General features: G+C 36.3%; 1 protein-coding gene across 1 annotated transcript in view; it reads right to left on the minus strand.

Moving 5' to 3' along the window:
* Positions 1 to 18,882, minus strand: part of CCSER1 (coiled-coil serine rich protein 1) — a 1,235,863-nt gene that overhangs the window by 865,870 nt on the left and 351,111 nt on the right. The window contains exon 6 of the mRNA XM_075544883.1: positions 14,758 to 14,835. Coding sequence (XP_075400998.1) covers positions 14,758 to 14,835 — 78 coding nt within the window. The remainder of the gene's footprint in view (positions 1 to 14,757; positions 14,836 to 18,882) is intronic.

An 18,882-nucleotide genomic window follows, 5' to 3' on the forward strand; every position in this document is an offset into this window, starting at 1 on the left:
CTTTTATCGTGGTTGACCTTCAATAAATGTTTATTGATTATTATGATAGACTCACCATGTTCAAGAAAGTAGCAGAAATTGTGAGAGTGATAGGAAAAGAACTGTCTCCATGTGATTAATGCCCTTGGGAAGGAATAAGACAGTGAAAGAAAAGAGTTTACTAGAAACAAGAGATGTCTGTAAGAATGTCCCATGTGAGTATGATTACCAGAAATTATGACCGATCATTCTTTAGGATAGCGTTGCCACTGGCATGGTCCCATTTTTCTACTGGCTTCTGTTGCCAAAGGTTATGTTCCCTGGCACAGGCACATAGGAGAGTGAGCAAACTAAATTCCTTTATCTCCATGATGCTTTGACACTTCTGCCCAGCTTTTAAAAACTTTCAGACTCAAAGATTGTGCCAAAGGCTTTCCTATTAGTCTTTCTTATAAAGTAAGGATTAACTACTCAAGATAAATGTTATCCCTAATAAGAAACAAATGCAATAAAAGTCACCATAATATGCTCAGCCTACACTGTAGGTATTTATTCAATCTCCTAATATGTGTGTTTCCACTACAGTTACTAAATTAAAACAAAATGCCCAAGTAAGTATAAAATTGCAGTAATCTGTGTTTTCTAGAGAAAAAAGTGTGTGCATGTGTGCATCCTAGGACATGTGCATGTGTGTGTGTGTGTGTGTGTATATATATACATATATACTTATTTCATGTTTGTATACATATGAGAGATAACCCCGCAAACTGAATTTTTTCAAAGATATGAATTTAAATAGTTTTACAAAACAACCTTATCACCTTCAAAGTACTTTCCATAACAGTTAATATATTTGTCAAGTCTGCAATTACATACTTGGAAACACTTTTTCAAACTCATCTGTTTGGATGGCTGATATTTCCTCCCTCATTTTTTCTTCCCCTCTCTTCTTTTTTTCTTCAATGTATCCAAGGCTTTATTTATTTATTTCAAAAGTATTTTATTGGGGGTTCGTACAACTCTCATCACTATCCATCCATCCATCCATTGTGTCAAGCACATTTGCACATTTGTTGCCATCATCATTCTCAAAACATTTTCTTTCTACTTGAGCCCTTGAATCAGCTCCTCATTCTTCCCCCTCCCTCCCTGCTCCCCCCTCCCTCATGAACCCTTGATAATTTATAAATTGTTATTTCACCTCTCGTCCATGTCCTCAAATCATTATTCTTTCATGTCCCACTTCCTTCGCAGAAACAAAAAGAAGTTACACCTAATGAGGTCATGTGAGTCAGGAGAGTGGGGCTAGAGAGGCATGCTGATTTTTGCCCAAAACTTGTTCACTGAGATGGCTGCATAAGTAGGTACATTGTCGGGGTGGCAAAATCAGATCCCCTGTCAGCCACAAATCTGAACTTTTTGTCACACACTGTTACACAATCTTTTAAGAACCTCTAAATAGAAAGCTTGATTAGCAGTCTGATCCGGTGGAATGGACTCCAAATGCACTAACCCCCTCACATTAGAAAAAAAGCACAAATGAGCATCATCTTGCTTATTATTTCACTCGATGAGTTTTTTTAGGTGACATGACAATGGTGTCATCCACTGGCTTGCTTGCTGTTTGCTTTGGGCATCATAAGAATTGCACACTATTACCAGGAATGACCTTGGAAAAACAGTCTGGGTCACGTTGGAGGTGCTCTGTCAAAGCACTGCATGTTCCCACTGGATGCACGTTTCCCTGGTCAGTCAGAACACGAAGCATACATTTCCAACGACCCTTCCCATTTCCAAACTCCGTGGAGCCATGCTCCAAGATAGTCCAGATAAATCCCCATCTCTTCAATGGTCCTTCATTGGCATTCAAACACAAGTTTGAGAATTTTGTAAGCATTTTCTTCCATTAGGGAAGTTGTCAGGCGTCCAGAATGAGGCTTGGCATCAATTGACATTGCATATTTTTCCAACTGAGAAAACCACTCGTACACTTGATTCCCCCCCCCCCCCGCCCCATGGAACTGTGTTTGTAAGCAGTGTTCAGCATCACAACAGTTTCTGTGGCATTTATCAAGAGAAGGAAACAAAATTTCACAGCCATATACTGCTCTCTTAAATTGGCCAGCTCAAAAAAACGAGGTTCAATCCAAACTACTTTATGGAAAAAAATTCCCTGTGACCAGAAAGAACATTCCCAGGCAATGCCACTGGGTGCACTAACTCGGAAGGAGCTGTTTCATGCTCACCCTGCAGGAAAAAATGCTTACTATGAAAAGTGGAGCTTTTTCAGATTTTCGGGGGGTATCCCTCATTTATATGAAAAAAAATATCAAGAAAGAAATGTATATAAAGGAAACAGTCTAGACCATTTCAACTCAAATTCATGGGTTACCTGGAGGCTCTTCAGACTCATGTAGCCTTTACAGTTGCAAGTTTGATTGACAGTATTCAACTTCTAAAACTCACAAGTTATTTAAGTAGACATTTTTAAGAAAGACCAAATGGAATCCATGTTGAGATAAACTAAAATCGAGCTGGGACCATTTTCAAAAAAAATAATTTATTTATTTATGTTTAACAGTTCCACTAGCATTTAAGTTACGTATCATACATTTCACAACAGAATAAAACACAAGAAAACCTCAGTTGAAAACAAAGTAGAAAATATCTTAAAAACTGTAACAATGATACATTGGATGAAGTGGGACATCAAATGACAAGATGTTATTGTCCTCCTTCCAACTGCGGTAACCCGCCCTACTACGTACTGCCTGGTAACAAGGTCACGGTCAAAGGAGATCTGCCTTAGAAGCCGTGATCACTTTCTGATATTCATGGTCCATTGCAAGTAGGAATGCTAATAGGAAATCATGATCTTTGAATTTACTTGGATTGCCCAATTCTCATTTAAATGAAACTGTCTTACATGGATCTCTGAAGTGCACTCTGAATCTATGATACATGAGTAGGAAAGACACAGAATATGTGTGTTCCAGAGCTTACATTCAAAGGTAATACTATAATTTTCTTTTCTTTTTTATTTCATGATAAAGCTTACTTTCTTTTTGGGGGGTTATTAAAGAAATAACACTTCAAATTTTGGTTAGCTTAAAATGTACAATATCACAGAATTGTTTTAATATGATCATAATCATACTTTATAATCTTTTATGTATCTTTATCTATCACCTAGAGTTGCTTGTTGTTTCAATATATATATATTTTTAATACTATTATTGGGGGCTCTTCTCTGATCAAAATCCATACATTCCTCCAATGTGTCAAGCACATTTGCACATATGCTGCCATCATCATTTTCAAAGCATTCTCTTCCCACTTGAGCCCCTGATATCAGCTCCCCATTTCACCCCCTTCCCTCCCCCACTCCTACTCCCTCACAAACCCTTGATAAGTTATAGATTATTTTTTCTATATATTACATCATACTCTGTTACCCACTTTTCCATTATTTGTCCCCCTGGGAGAGGGTTCTAGGTTGATCGTTGTAATTGATTCCTTCCCTACTCCCTAATTTTCCTGGTATCTTTACTCCCCTTATTGGCCCTGAGGGGTTTATCTATCCTGGATTCCCTGTGTTGCGGGCTCTTATCTGCAGCAGTGTGCATGCTCTGGTCTAAGCTGAATTGTAAGATAGAATTGAGGTCATGATAGTGGGGGGAAGGAAGTATCAATTTTAAAAGATACTGATTGTGCTAAAGAAGACATTAGTTTCTTAAATTAGCATTTAAAATATAATCGACAATAGTGTTTAAATAATGTATTGGTCCAGTGTAGTATGTAGCCTCCTCAAATAGCTGCGGTCACACTTCATTTACAGAAAGTTTGCTCATATTAATGTGCCTCACAACAGTTGCTACGTCTGGAATCATATTCTAGATTTTCCTAGATTTTTAATATCAACACATGTCAGGAACAGAATACCAACCAACTCTACATATATTGATTTCAATGGTTTCCAAATCAAATGTTGCTGGCATTTATTAGCAGATAGAACAAATGCTCAGTGATAGTAGTCTATTCTGAAATGGATCCCCAATTCAAAAATAATTTTACAATGCAGTACCTTAAAACTATTTTAGCTTCAAGAAATTCCTTTATAAATTAAATACTTGTCAAATACACCAACTTGTTTTTTAATTTACCTGAACAATTCTATAGGATATAGGATTTTACTAGTAATAGTGTAATATCTTGACTTTCATTCATGGATAATTCCATAAAGATCCTCCTATATTCTGTATTTGAATTCTACCAGCTTATTCAATTTATCCTACAGTATCTTCTGATTCGGCCAAGTGCATTATACAGTTCAAGTTTGTGTATCTTTTGATAGTTTTCCTGGACTCTGCTTAACTCAATACTACTCAAAAAGTAGAACCTTGCATTCAATTTTCCAATCATCTTTTAACAAATGCTTAATAGATTTTGTGTACTAGGTAAAGGAACTCTTTGGCTTGAGCTAGTAGAAAAATAAGGCCCATTGCTCTGGTAGTGTGGTAAAATAAGCCATTTTCCCCCAGAGGAAGCATATTTATGCCATTTGGAGAACCCTCTAAATTAAGAGAAATCAAAATCACTAATCCAAACAATGCAAACAAAGATTCAAACCCTCATGGAGATTTAAATTTGAGAAAGGAACAGACTATCTGCCCTGAAGATCCGACGGAAAGGGGTCAGTCATTATCTTGAGCATGCATTCCTGTTGACAAGTTTGTGTGCGTCCTTTTATCTTGCACACAGTCTTCAGGTGCAATCATCAGAGCAGTGTGTGAAAGGATCTGGACTGCGGGATGAGGGTCGTATTGCAATCTGAAAGTATTCACTGCTCTTTCCAATGAAAATATTTACCCCCAGGTCTGCCATGTCTGAGAGAAATTGCATATATTTTAAATGAATTAAACAGAATTATTTTTCTATTTAATTTATGGAAATGCAATTTTATTTGTTTAATTAGAGCACAGAATTGTCATTTGTCCTACAACAAGATCATTAATCATCAGTAATGCTGTTTGCAAAAGCCAAATTGTCTTGAAGGCTTTTAAAAATTTATCTTGAGAGGGCCAGTAGAAGAAATAAATTAATAGAAAATAGTAATGTGCAAACCTATCATAAATGTTCATTTTATAGTTTTTATCTTAGCATCAGGGTTTATGATACAAATTTAGTAAAATATTTAAATTGTCTATCAACATATGAACGGTAAACAAAACATGGAACACTACTTAGCCAGTAGGAGAAATAAAATTTTATAGATGTTACAGTGTGAAAGAAACTTGAAGATGTTATTATGAAATAAGACAATACAAAGAGGATAAATATTGTAAGACAACAATTATATAAAAATACAAGAAAATGAAAATGCATAGACGCCTAAACTTATTAGTGGTGACCAAGGTGGTAGGGACAGGGAAAGGGGAGTTAAGACTGACAGAAAAATATCATGGATTATGGACAGAGTTTCCCAGCTGATAATTGTATACTGCTATCAAGAAGTTGTACATCTGTAAAAAGTTGATTTGGCAAAAATTGTGTGGTACATATAATAGTTTTTTAAAAAGAAAGAGAGAGGAGCTACTGAGGCTGCTTTTATGCAACCAAACACCTCATGGAATTTGTTTCCTTTGTTTGTAGGTATGTTCGTGAGGGTTGACTAGATGAACAAATCCAGAGAGAGCCTTCTGTGTGTAAGAGGGAACTTTATATCAAAGAGCAATATATATGGAGTAAACATCCCAGGCCAGTCCAGGGCAACTCCATAAGTCCAGTATCAGCCCATTTGTCTGACACTAGTTCATAATTTCTCTTCAGACTCATGTTGCCACTTGCAATGCTGCCGATTGCAGGACGATCTCAGGTCACTGGGTGAAAGTTCATGGATCCAATGGCAGCAGAAGCATCACAGGGCTGTATCGACCAGTCTCTGCCGCATGGCTCGCTCAGGTCTCAATCTAGCTGCACGTGACATGTCTACATGAAGATGAAGGCAGAGAGAGTGCGTTCTACCTCCAGAGAGGAAGTTCCCAGAATCCTCATGAGAAGGCCATGCCCACAAGGAGGCATCACCAGACTGTGATCTGATTGACAGGCTAGACTCCACCTCTTCACTCTTAATGTCCTCAAATTGACATGAGATTAAGTCACATAACATACAGTAGTTTTAGGGTCATGGTTTCATGCGACATATCAATTAATAATGTTTGGCACTTCAGCTTTACTGCCTCCTTTTTTCTGTAGTGTCTGCGCCCTTCAAAGCTTACAAATGGCCATCTAATACACAACAATTGATTTATATACCTGAAGCAGGGAAAGGGGAGTCAGAGGGAGCATGTAACAGGAAATCATTGTCCTCCGGGAACAGTTGCCTTCTTTGCCATGAGGTCAGAAAAACCATAGCATTAGGTTGACATTCTATAGAAGACTCCTGATGAAACTAGGTAGAACAGAAATTTAAACGTTCTTGGACTCCAGACATTTTGGAGCCATGGACTTTGGATGAACCCTTCAAACTATTGCCATGAGATACTCTGCGCCTTATCCCAAAATATCCCTTGAAATCTTCTTAAAGCCAAGTCACAGTTGACGGTAATGAGTTAAAGCAGTTGTGAGGGTGGGCAGGGCCAGGCTGTGTTTCATTCTGTTGCTCAGTGTCTCTATGGGTTGGAACTGAAAAGTAACTGCCTGCAGCCTGATGCTGTTTTACACACTCCGTGGAGCCAAAATGACAAGTGCCACGTGAAAGAATAGGACCTGGAGGGGACACCGAATTCCTGGGGCTGGGCATCAACAAATCAGAAAAGGAGGGGGGAATGGCGGCACCACGCAATAGCACCGCATTGTGCGTGTAGAATCAATTGAATTGGCATAGGTTTTGCTGTGCATATTCTCAACAATGATATAATCAAATATGATGAGTCAAACAATAATACAACCTCTACTTAGTGATGAGTCGCTCACTGTGCCTAAAACTTTTGTAATTTATGGCGAGCACCTAATTTCCTTTTAAAAATATGCTATTTCAGTACATGGTAGGTAAAAGGGGTCTATATAAAAGCACAACAACAACCAACTGAAAACTCACTGGTCAAGTGAATTCTTCCTCCCAGTGACCGTCTTCTTTTCCCCAGAGAGCAGCTGGTGAGTTGGCACTGCTGACTTATTATGCCACTCTAAGGCTTCTTGTCTAGTTCCCAGAAAACCAGAACAAACTCTGGAGACTGCGTCTATAATGGGCTCCTCTGTACAGATACATCGCATGGATGCTGCTGCTTTTTCACTGCATGGGAAGAGTATGTTTCATGTGACTTGCCTGAGTTATGGTCTTTCCAATCAATCTTTTAACATGGTGGTAGACTGAGGGGCCGTCAATACACCTGTAACTGTTTACGTAATAGAAGGATGTGAATGAGAAGCAGTGCATTTCGGAACTTAGTCGGAAATTGTCCTGGAAGCTCTCTCTTCCTTCACTTTTGGAACATTGGCTGATAAATAATCCAGCTGCCACGTAGAGTGTAACTACTCTAAATCCATGATCCAAGGCTGAGGGAGTTCTTGACCATGATGCCGAGAGAACTATAGGCCGCTGAACTGGGAGAGAGAGGAAGAAAGAGCAAGGATGAAAGAGAGACGAACAAGCCTCTAGTTATTCCAGCCATGAAGGCCCAGGCAGCACACATGTTTACAGAGAAAGTCAACCTGGAAGTTGTAGAGGGGAAGAGCCTGTGAAACTAATATATCGATATAGATGACATATATACTGATAAAGATTGATTTAATTCAAGGAAATGGCTTATGTAATTGTGAAGCAATGGTTCATGCAATTAATGAGGTTGGCAAGTCCACATTCTTGGGCTAGAAGGCAGGCTGAAAACTTCTGCTGGCTCATGGGATTGCAGGGGCTGCTGAATCCAAAATTTGCAGGTAAGGCCATATGCTTAAGGTATGTGGAGGCTTGTGTGCTATGAACCACAGATCAAGTGAGAAGGAATCAAAAGCAATAGGAAATTAGTTGTAATCGAACAGCTATGTAAGTACTGGATGCACACAATACCCCAAATTGATTGGCTGATGACATCCAATCATATAACTACAGGTAACATTATACTACTTGATGCTAGATCACTGAATCAAGTGTCTACCAAATGACTGAGATCCGAGTTGAATCAACTTGGCCCATAATTTCAACTATCACAAGATTCCACCCAGTGGTCTGTCTAGACTTACATGCAAAACCTCAAACAAGAATTGCTTACATGAACTCATTAAATATACCAGATCAGAAATGATAGCAATAAATTTTTTAGAGCACTGAGTTCTTAAAAATTTGGTTACTAAAGCAATAGATGAACTGAAACAAAATTTTGTAGTCATTAAAATAATTACTTATAGTCATGTTCTAAATAATGAATCCTTTTAAAATTGATTCCATTAGGAAAGGACATTGACATCATTTTTGTATTTGACATTACTTCCTTAATGTAGCTTGATTCCTCAAACATAAAATTATACTCTGATTATATATTCTAATAGTCAGGCCATAATAATTCCACCCCTCCATTTCCCCACCCTGGCGCTTACTTCTTCCACTGAGGCCCAACCTACTTCCACATAGTCAGCTCTTACTTCACAGTGACCCACAGGGCAGGTTGCACCTGGCCCATGGGGTTTCTAAGGCTACAAATCTTTACAAAAACGGACTGCCCCATCTAGCCCTATGGAAAAGCTGATGGATCTAAATCACCAACCTTCTGATTAGCCACACGCTTTTTACCACTGTGCAACCGCAATCTACTAAACACTATTTAGTAGTGCTTAGTATATTTTAAAATACTACATTTTAATGTATATATTACAGAAAAATTATCTATGTAAAGAATGAGCCTTTCTTCAAAAAACCCAAGGGGTCATACTTTTCTATTTTCCGGGCTTGCAACATAATCCTAGAACAATTCACTACCATTCCCAGCCTACTCCACCCAGATCAATATACACGCGAGACCTGATCTTAGTGAGCAATATTTAAAAGACACTATTCTGAGCTAACTAGCCACAATCCCAAGGATCAGGTTGGAGAACATGATTCAAAAGGATGTTTGAAAAACCAGGAAAACAAAATGGAGAACAACAAAAACTCACTGCCTGCGAGTCTATGTTAACTCAAACTGAGCGTAGGGCAGAAAATTGCCATGGAGGGTAAGCATTGGATTGATCCCATGGTCTGCAGTTCAAAACCACCAGCTGCTCTCCAGGAGAAAGACGAGGCTCACTAATCCTGTAAAGATTTACAATGTCGGATTCTGACCTTCTCTCTTAGAGTCTCCAATAGTCTCCATATATATTATAGGTTTGCAGACAAGATAATCTGATATTATTTAGTGAACTAATCTGATATCCAGACTTAGTGAACTGATGCTATAACATATAAAGCATTGCACTATAAACAGTGTTTTGTTCACAAGACATTTTTTCTCTGTATTCTAATAGGCTTAAACTATATTTTATGAGAGGAAGATGTACATTTAGGAGATGATCTTACAGTGGAGGTTCGGGGAATTATAGAAAATTTTCCTGTGTTGTGTTTCTTATAAAAAGATACCATATGATCTTATTGTGAGAGGAGTTATTTTTTCCCCAAGCAACATTTAATTATATTTACTGGTTTTCCCTTAAGACAAATTCATTGTATTTACTAACTTTTACAAGATAAATCATATGTTGGAGCATAACAGAATACTTGTGGTTATAAAATAAATAACATGATTTTTAGAAATAAGCATTAATAATCATTGTAGTAAAAGAGGTGTTTAAAACACATGATCCCAACTATCATGATCCAATTCTACCTTGCAAACCTGGTTAGACCAGAGGATGCACAGCGGTACTGATGGGAACTGGAAACAGGGAATGCAGGACAGATGAACCCCTCAGGACCAGTGGAGAGAGTGGCAATACCAGGAGGAGGGTGAGGTAAAAAGGGGGAACTGATCACAAGGATCTACATATAACCTCCTTCCTGGGGGATGGGCAACAGAGAAGTGGGTGAAGGGAGACACTGGCCAGTGTAAGATAAGATAAAATAATAATTTATAAATTACAAGGGTCCAAGGGGGGGGCGTGTGAAGGGAGGGGAAGGGGAAAAGGAAAATGAGGAGCTGATTCCAGGAACCCAAGTGGAAAGCAAGTTTTGAGAATGATGAGGGCAATGAATGTATAAGTGTGCTTTACACAACTGATGTGTGTGTGGATTGTGATAAGAGTTGTATGAGCCCCAATAAAATGATTTAACATAATCATCAGTACATGAGTATTTGTTCTAATACCATTATTTAAAATTAATCATCAGTATATGAGTATTTGTTCTAATACCATTATTTAAAATACACATATCAACCATGCTTTACGTATGCATATACATTTAACTATTGTGAATATTAAAATGTATTGTAAAAGTTAAAATAAAAAAATAATAAGAAAATGAAAAAAAACCCCACATGTCAATATGCACATTGTAAAATATAGTAAAAGAGGTTGAGTACTGTGATTTCTTTCATGTTGCTATGTACAACAGGTAGAACTTCTTTGATATGATTAAACATATACAACCATAGTAGTAGCTTCAAACCTGCCTGTGTGCCTCAAAAGAAAGAGGGGGCTCTTTGCTCTCCTAAAGATTGAGTCTCCAAAACCAATCTAGGGCCACTGAGAAATGGGATTGGATCACTGGCAGTGGATAGTGGATGTATTAGTTAATCAACTAGACCAAAAATACCACTATCCCCACCAAGAACCTACCACTTATCAACTTGTTTAAAGTTACTGTAGCTCCTATTCTGTGTCTGGAGAAAGTGAGGCAGGAAGTAATGAGCTGAAGGTCAAGCAGTAAGTGGCAGAGCTGGGTTTCAGCCCAATGTAATCTCCTAACTCACCAAGGTTCCTAACTCTTCTCTGTTTTACCCAAAAATTTGATTTTCTTAAAACAGAAATAAGTTGTAAATACAATGATCTTTTTTTAAAAGTATGAATCATCCAAAGCATTGATGCTTGATAGTGTCTCTTTTCACATAGTCAATAAGGGCAAATCAGAAAATAGATAAATTATCTATATTATAATGTGAAAAAATAAAAACTGTACAATAAATTATAAAATACATAGTTATATATTATATAATTACATTAGCAGTTTTTAATTACACAGTCCATACATTATGACTTTTATATAATTATCTATAAATTATAAACATTATATATGTAAACAAATATAAAATTACATACATTCCACATCATGATGTTATATTAACAGAGCACTACAAGTGATCGTCTTTCCCATAGTAATCATCTGGCTTTGTTTTCAGTGATAATATTCAGTTTCCCCATTGTCTTTTCCAATTTACTCGCTGCCATTGAGTCGATTCCAGCTGGTAGTGACCCTATGGGACACAGTAGAACTGCCCCTGTGAGCCACATCTTCCTCCCGCAGAGCAGCCGTGGGTCTGAGCCACCAGCCTGGAGGCTCAGCACAGAGCCCGCACTGCCAGCAGAGCTCCTCACGTCCCCGGATGCCATCAAGTTGGTTATTGTGCATCTCATCTGCAGTGTCCTATAGCGGCCATTTCTGTTGTTTTAAAAAAGGTATTTGAAATGTAGAATGCATTCATCTTACAAAATTCCGTCATGTCATCTTCAGCTTCTTTTCCATGTTCACTCATATTTTCCAGCAAGTGATCCTTCCATTTTTACCCCCAATTTTTTATTCCAATGGCTCACCATTGTCAATGAATTTCAATTGCATGTTTGATCAGTTTCAGACTGAAGATATTGGTAAAATCCTTTCATTTCTCCTTCACTAGCATTACTGCTGTGCGTGCATTTGATTACTAGTTATATTAGCTGGACTTCTTGATCGGCATATACGTATTACCCGATCTCAGATTATATGGTTCTTCAAGAGCGTCTTGACAGATTCCTTTGGCTAATGAACGTGATGCCATTCCTCTCTCGATGCATCATCCCCGACATTGCAGGCTATCTGCTTGCCTCACTCCAAATGGTCAAGGCCAGTCTATTTCAACTGATTCATGATTTGAAAAGTGATCGTTTCTGATGACTTTCAATTTTCACAGATTCATATTTTATACATTGCACTTTCTGATTATTTAAGGATGTTTGCATCTGCGTCTTCTCATTGTGAGTGGTGCCCCATCTGGAAACAAAGCTTCTGAAAGCCGTGATCCATTCATGTCCTTCAGGCCAACTCTTATTGAGGAGCCAGCTCTTTCCCGGTATATGGAGCGGCTAGTAAGTTGAGAAAAGCACGTTTATCGGCTAAATATGACAGTGCTCTTGCTGCTATTACTGAGGTGTTCAGGGACTAATACCTCATAACTGGACAGCCTCTGCTTTCTTCCTAATTCCCTTTAATTTGAAAGCTTTGTGAAACTTGTTCTCCATGGGTTAGTCTATTAGTATTTGAAACACCAGCATTACAGCCACACTGCCTTACAGCAAACTGACGGAGGGTGAGTGGGTTGGAAAGGGGAACTGATTACAAGGATCCACAAGTGACCTCCTCCCTGGGAGATGGACGGCAGAGAAGGAGGGGGAAGGGAGACTCCGGATAGGGCAAGATATGACAAAATAATAATCTATAAATTATCAAGGGCTCATGAGGGAGGGGGAACAGGGAGGGAAGGGAAAAAAAGAGGACCTGATGCAAAGGGCTTAAGGGGAGAGCAAATGCTTTGAGAATGATTGGGGCAGGGAATGTGTGGATGTGCTTTATACAATTGATGTATGTATATGTATGGATTGTGGTAAGAGTTGTATGAGCCCCTAATAAAATGTTTTTAAAAAGTATTTTATGCAAAAATTATTTTAAAATTAACAATTGGGCTTTAAGTATTTTAAAATATTAAAAATATTTATTTTATGTAATACTTAACTTATAAACTAAAAAGTAGAAGTAAATGTGGAAGTTTGATTTCATAATTGCAAAACCTGATGATATAAATTTCTAAACAGAAGTGGGATATTCTAATATATGGAACTATAAATTATAAGTTCTTGGAAATTTGATGTAAAAGGTAATAGCATTTCTCCCCCCAAATTTTAGAAGCCTATATATTTATTTTTCATAAAAGAGTAAGATAAGAATACTTCAGCTATATTGGACATCAAAAGTCAATAACATGCACTTGGTAATTTAATTTCTTATACAAATATTTAAAATTAGTTACATGGAGAAAACATTGATCTCTTATAGCCTATTAAAGGATCTAAAATAATGACATGCATATAAGTTCTACACCAGCTAATACTGCAGTAGACCTAGACTTTAACTTTACTGTCTTAAATATATATTAAATTTCAAGGTAAGAATTCATTTTCAATTAGAAGGAGAATTGTTTTAGATGAAGTTTTGAAAGTTCAATAAAAATCTTGTTAGCTATAGGAGCCCCCAATAAAATGATCTTTAAAATTAATAAATAAATAAAAACCAAAAAACCTCTTGTTAGCTATATGATGACTTTATAGATTTTCTCCATGCATGAACTATACGAGGGAAATACCAAGGAACACTCAACTTTCAAATATTACATTTTGCTACTGAATTAATAAATCAAATTAACCTCTTTATGCAATTAGAAAATTGTTTAATATTTAATAATATTCTGGCATAGAAATGAGAAGTCAAATCCATTATTGACTATTAACAAGGAAAAAGCATTTATAATTAAAAATCTAGACAGCCTCAATGACATTTGTCAAAAGAGAAAACAATGAATCTCACTGCCACTCAGTGGATTCCCACTCATCACAGCCCTATAAGAGGGAGCAGAACAGCCCCAGAGGGCTTTGCATGGAAACAATCATCTTTCTCTAGCCAATGGAATTCATAGCCCCCCATAATCTTCACTTCAGCAATACAGCAAATACTGTGCACCTTGAAATCATGTCATCTACTGTATTAAGTTGAATAAGTCATAGTCATAGTTATTAGATGAGAAAAAAATTAATATCACAATTCCTCAATATATGAAAATCACAATAAACTCAGAATGTGTCTACATGGTTTTATACCAAAATCACTGCATTCAATAAATTCACATTATATTTTATTCCCCATGGTTTGAAGAAATACTACTATTTATGATAATTTTCAGAAAATCTAAGCATCTATGGTATGAGCCTAAAAAAGCTAATCCATAAATTTAAAGTTAAATGGAACCAGAAAATCTTACATAGCAAAATAAGAAAATCTTCATATTTGTAACATATGTAAAACCTCCTATATTGAATAACCCTATTTTTCATACATTTTTAATAAATATGTGTTTGGTGACTGCCTTACCCATGTTTTTATTTAAATTATTATGCTGCAAATATTAGGTAAGCAATTATTGGTGCCATTGAATTTCTAAAGGGAATGTAATTTTTGGATGGAGAGTGAATGATTCATTCTAAACTTATTTCATGAATTAAAATACATAAAATATTCTAATGTTCTTATTTGTATGATATCAAACTAGTACAACAAGATGTGTATCTCTTATGTAAGACAACATATTTTAAAAATATTGGTTTGTATGTCAAACCTTCTTTATTTGGCAAATGGAATGACGAGAGGCAGAAGATCAATATTTGACATTAGTACTTTGAGTAGGAAGACCTTACGGCATCTTTTATGCTAAAATTATTTTACAATTAACTACCATTTTTTAACTATGTTTAGGAGACTGAAAGTATTTTTTGTTTATGTTTTACCTTGAAAGGCAATGGCTCTTCCGCAAGAGGACTAACAGGAAGTGACGCGGTGCTGCTTGCTGGGCTCATATCTGAACTCTGAAGAAAAAGAAGTAAAAAAGAGTTAAAGTGATGCACTTTTGAGGTCATTTCTACTACTACTTTAGAATCGAATTAATTACTTCCCATTTATCAGTACACAAAACCCAGGATCAAGGACCCCATGGGAGCGGCAAGCGGAATGAGGCTTCCGGAGGAGGGTCTAAAAGGGGGCAGTGGGGGAAACGGGAGACGATGCCAAGGAGTACACCAAGACAAAGACTATCTGGAAACTGATTGTGGGAGCAACTGTTCAATTCTACTTGTCATGACAGAACGATGGGATGATATCATGTCTGTATTAGACTCCAGTTATTAAAAGAAAAACAAGCTAAACTGTCATAAAATTGTAAACATCAACTAGATAAATAAAATACAAATGTGAAAACGTTTATTAATATGTAGTGAATTATTACTTATTTAAAAATATACTGATATATCAATCTGGGAAATTAGTCAAATTATCATTTTTCAGTTAATATTTCCAATATATATCATAAATACATTATTATATTTAATGTTAGGATAAATTCTTTGAATTATATTTGTTTAATTTATCATTTTACATTTCCATTCATAATAAAACTATATCTGCAATACTTCTCTATAGTTTTATTTTATATCTTTCAGACAGATTTTGAAGCACGGGTCACGGCTGTGTCTTTTATAGAGGCTGAGGTCAATGTAGATATTTTTTATTATAAATGTCATAGCTGCCATTAGTGTAGAATTAGAAAAGGTAGTAATATTCATTTTTTCAAAATTTCATACCCACAACTCCTGGAGTTACACAAGCTCTCTTATTGTTTTTGGCTTCACTCATAATTTCAGAGAGAAATACACACCCACTGAATGTCAGAGATTATTGAAATATTGTGTTAATGCTATACTATAAACACAGGGTTTTTCTAGATCTTTTAAAGTATAATCAGTTATCTCATACCAATTGATATGTGACAGGAGGAGAGAGGGGGAAAAGAAGAATATTTTATCATTTATTAAGGGTTAATGAGGGAGGGAGGGTGGGAAAGGAAAATGAGGAGCTGATAGTAGAAAGAAAATGTTTTGAAAATGTTGATGGCAACATATGTACAAGTGTGCTGAACATGATGGATGGATGTATGGATCGTGATTAGAGCTGTAAGAGCCTCTAATAAAAGCATTTACTAAAAAAAGGAAGTTAAAAAACCATAATCAGTTAAAAGCTTATTAAATAACAAATTGACCTGCAAGAGAGAAGTGTTTGTTGTAAGCTTATCACTTGTCATTAATTTAATTTTCTAAAACCAGGAACCATCCACTGACCCTGAGTACCAAAAGAAGCTGTTTATTATATTCTCAACCTATTCCCTCGTTCTTCCATTTAAATAAACAAGCTAAAATAATGAAAGATAATGCAGGCCTACATTTTATCAGTGGATTAATTTGTATTAATTTACAAATACAGAACTTTTTCAGTGAAGATTAAAGCACAAAGAAGGGATTGCTTTTGAAGTAAATACAGGGTCAACAAGACAGATGAAGCTGACTTCAGCGAAGAAAATAAATGTTCATTCAAAAAATAAATGTTGTCAATGCTACTACTTCTAAGAGTTTGTTTTGAAATTATTTTTTAATTAATTTCTTCCAATTATATAGGGAATGAACTGGACTCTTAAACATATTAAGTATAATGAAATTAATTATAATATGTTAGGTAATCATTTGTAAGAAGTATGAAGAAAAAAAGAAGTATGTAATCAAACCGACTGCTACCGAGTCAATTCTGACTCTTACTGACCCATTAGGGGCTGCGAGGTTGTAACTTATGGGAGCAGATAGTCCCTTCCTTCCCTCCTGGTGGCTTTGAAATGCTATCCTTGAGGTTAGCAGTGCAATAGTATTCCTTAGAATAAGCCGGCAGGGATGTGTATATATATATATATATATATATATATATAATGATATTCAGTACATTTTTCTACAGTGTTTACCTCACTTACTTAAGAAAATTATATGAAATATATTTAAGATGTATAAGCAGGAAACTATGAAAACTGAACGGACTAAACCAAAAGAAAATTAACTAGAACATACATGCAATAACAACCATATTGACACGGAGTCAATTTCCACTCCTAACGACTCTATAGGGTAGAGTGGGACTGTTCCACAGGCATTCAAGGTTTCCCTTCCCCCAGCCCACCAAGGCTGTCATCGTCCTGGAAGTGGGCTGTCTAGCTCTGGCAGTATAGACGGTAGCTCCAACTGTTAGCAGCCCAGAACTAAACGGTATGACATCCGGGCCTTTATACTACTAAAGGAAGGAGGGAATAGTTGTACTAGGCAATTGAGGTGTTAATTATTGAGAAATTTCTTAATGCAGTAAGATCCTAACCACGTATTTGCTCAAACCTGGGAAATGTTTCCACTGCTGCCTTTCACTACCTCATTGCACACATGGGGAAGACGCAAACTCAAGCCTCCTGAGATACTTTTCTGAACATCAGATTCCTCATGAGAACTTCGGCAAGTGAGCATAATTTATAACTAGTCTACTTGATATTATCCTAAATTAGTTGATACAATACATTCAAAAGACATATAAACGACATTGAGCTGTAACAATTCAGAAGTTTAGCACGTATCCTTGTAGAATCTGAAAGGTGGTTGAACTTGAATAAAACAATAAGCTCAATACTAAGCTTCACTGACAACTTCTGTTAGGTTTGAAGCTTCTCATACTTCCCAGAAATAAATGTGTCAATTTAAGGACTATAGAAAGCTGAATCCAAAATTCGCATCATGTAACATCCATTCTTATAATGTTATTCTTAGATATAATTTTAGTATAGCTTTAAGTTTCAAATCCATCTTACTGTGTGACACTTTAATTCTATCATTCTTTGGAAATCTTGAGATAAATATTTTTAAAAAACAAATCAATCTTAGAAGACACCATCTGATAAACTACACTTAATTAGCAACTTGCAAAATACAGGGCACAAATAGAATGAAAGCATCTTCATATTTAGCCATTTCCCCTGTTAGCTTGTCAGTGGTCTGTAATTTAGATATCACTCCAATATATTTCCCCTTTTAGATAAAATGTGAAAAATAACCTTTTTGAAAATGTATTAGATATCTTCATCTGATGACCTAATATAAAATTTAAAACCCAAGTTATGTTTTCAGATGTCCTTGATGCATGCATAAATTGGGTGGTCACTTTTTCCCGAAAAAAATGACATCGTTTTACAAATATCTGTCATATTTTGGAATAGGAGGCCAGCATTCATTTCCCTTTCAAATGTGTTAATTCGATTATAATATTTCTTATTAGCACATAAGCAGAAGGATTGAGACAGAGGGTGCAACACTGGGCTCAAACAAGAATGATGAAGAGGGCCAGCATTGGTCAGTGTGCCATTGGGTTGTGCAGAGCATCACCGTAAGTCAAAATTGACACAACAGCATCTAACAATAATTCCAAGATATTGGATTCTAATACCATTTTCTGATACAAGAAACCAAGGCTTGCTAATGGAAAACGATGTCTTGCTCATTGAAGTCCAAAATGAGGCAATGAGCATACAAGATGACCCTGAAGCATCTCTCACATGAAAAAACAAAAGGAAGTGGTAATGGAAAGGAGGTATGGAGACATGCAGGTCCTGGGACGAAACAGTCAACATGAAGAAATTCTGATAACCAAAGCTGAAACAATCTGAGCAACACAATAAATAGCATATTGTTGGATTATAACAAAGCATAAAATAACTATTCACCAGTCCATTCTGTTATAAGCAATTTAAATAAATTGTATTGTATTTAATGACTTGAATAAATAAATATAATTTTTAACCAGTTGAACAAATAAAATGGGAAAAGAGAAATATGTTCTAAACTAAACAATCTCAAATAATTTATAAAGATACTTGCTGTCAGCAGGAGGTAGCACTTTACCACTGTTCTCAACCACCAGCTTCCAGTAACAGTCTTTAAAAAACACCCCACTGATCCAGAGAGGTTGTCAAGAACAGAGTCAGAATGGGCTACAGAGACACG

The sequence above is a fragment of the Tenrec ecaudatus genome, chromosome 3, assembly GCF_050624435.1.
Source record: "Tenrec ecaudatus isolate mTenEca1 chromosome 3, mTenEca1.hap1, whole genome shotgun sequence".
NCBI lineage: Eukaryota > Metazoa > Chordata > Mammalia > Afrosoricida > Tenrecidae > Tenrec > Tenrec ecaudatus.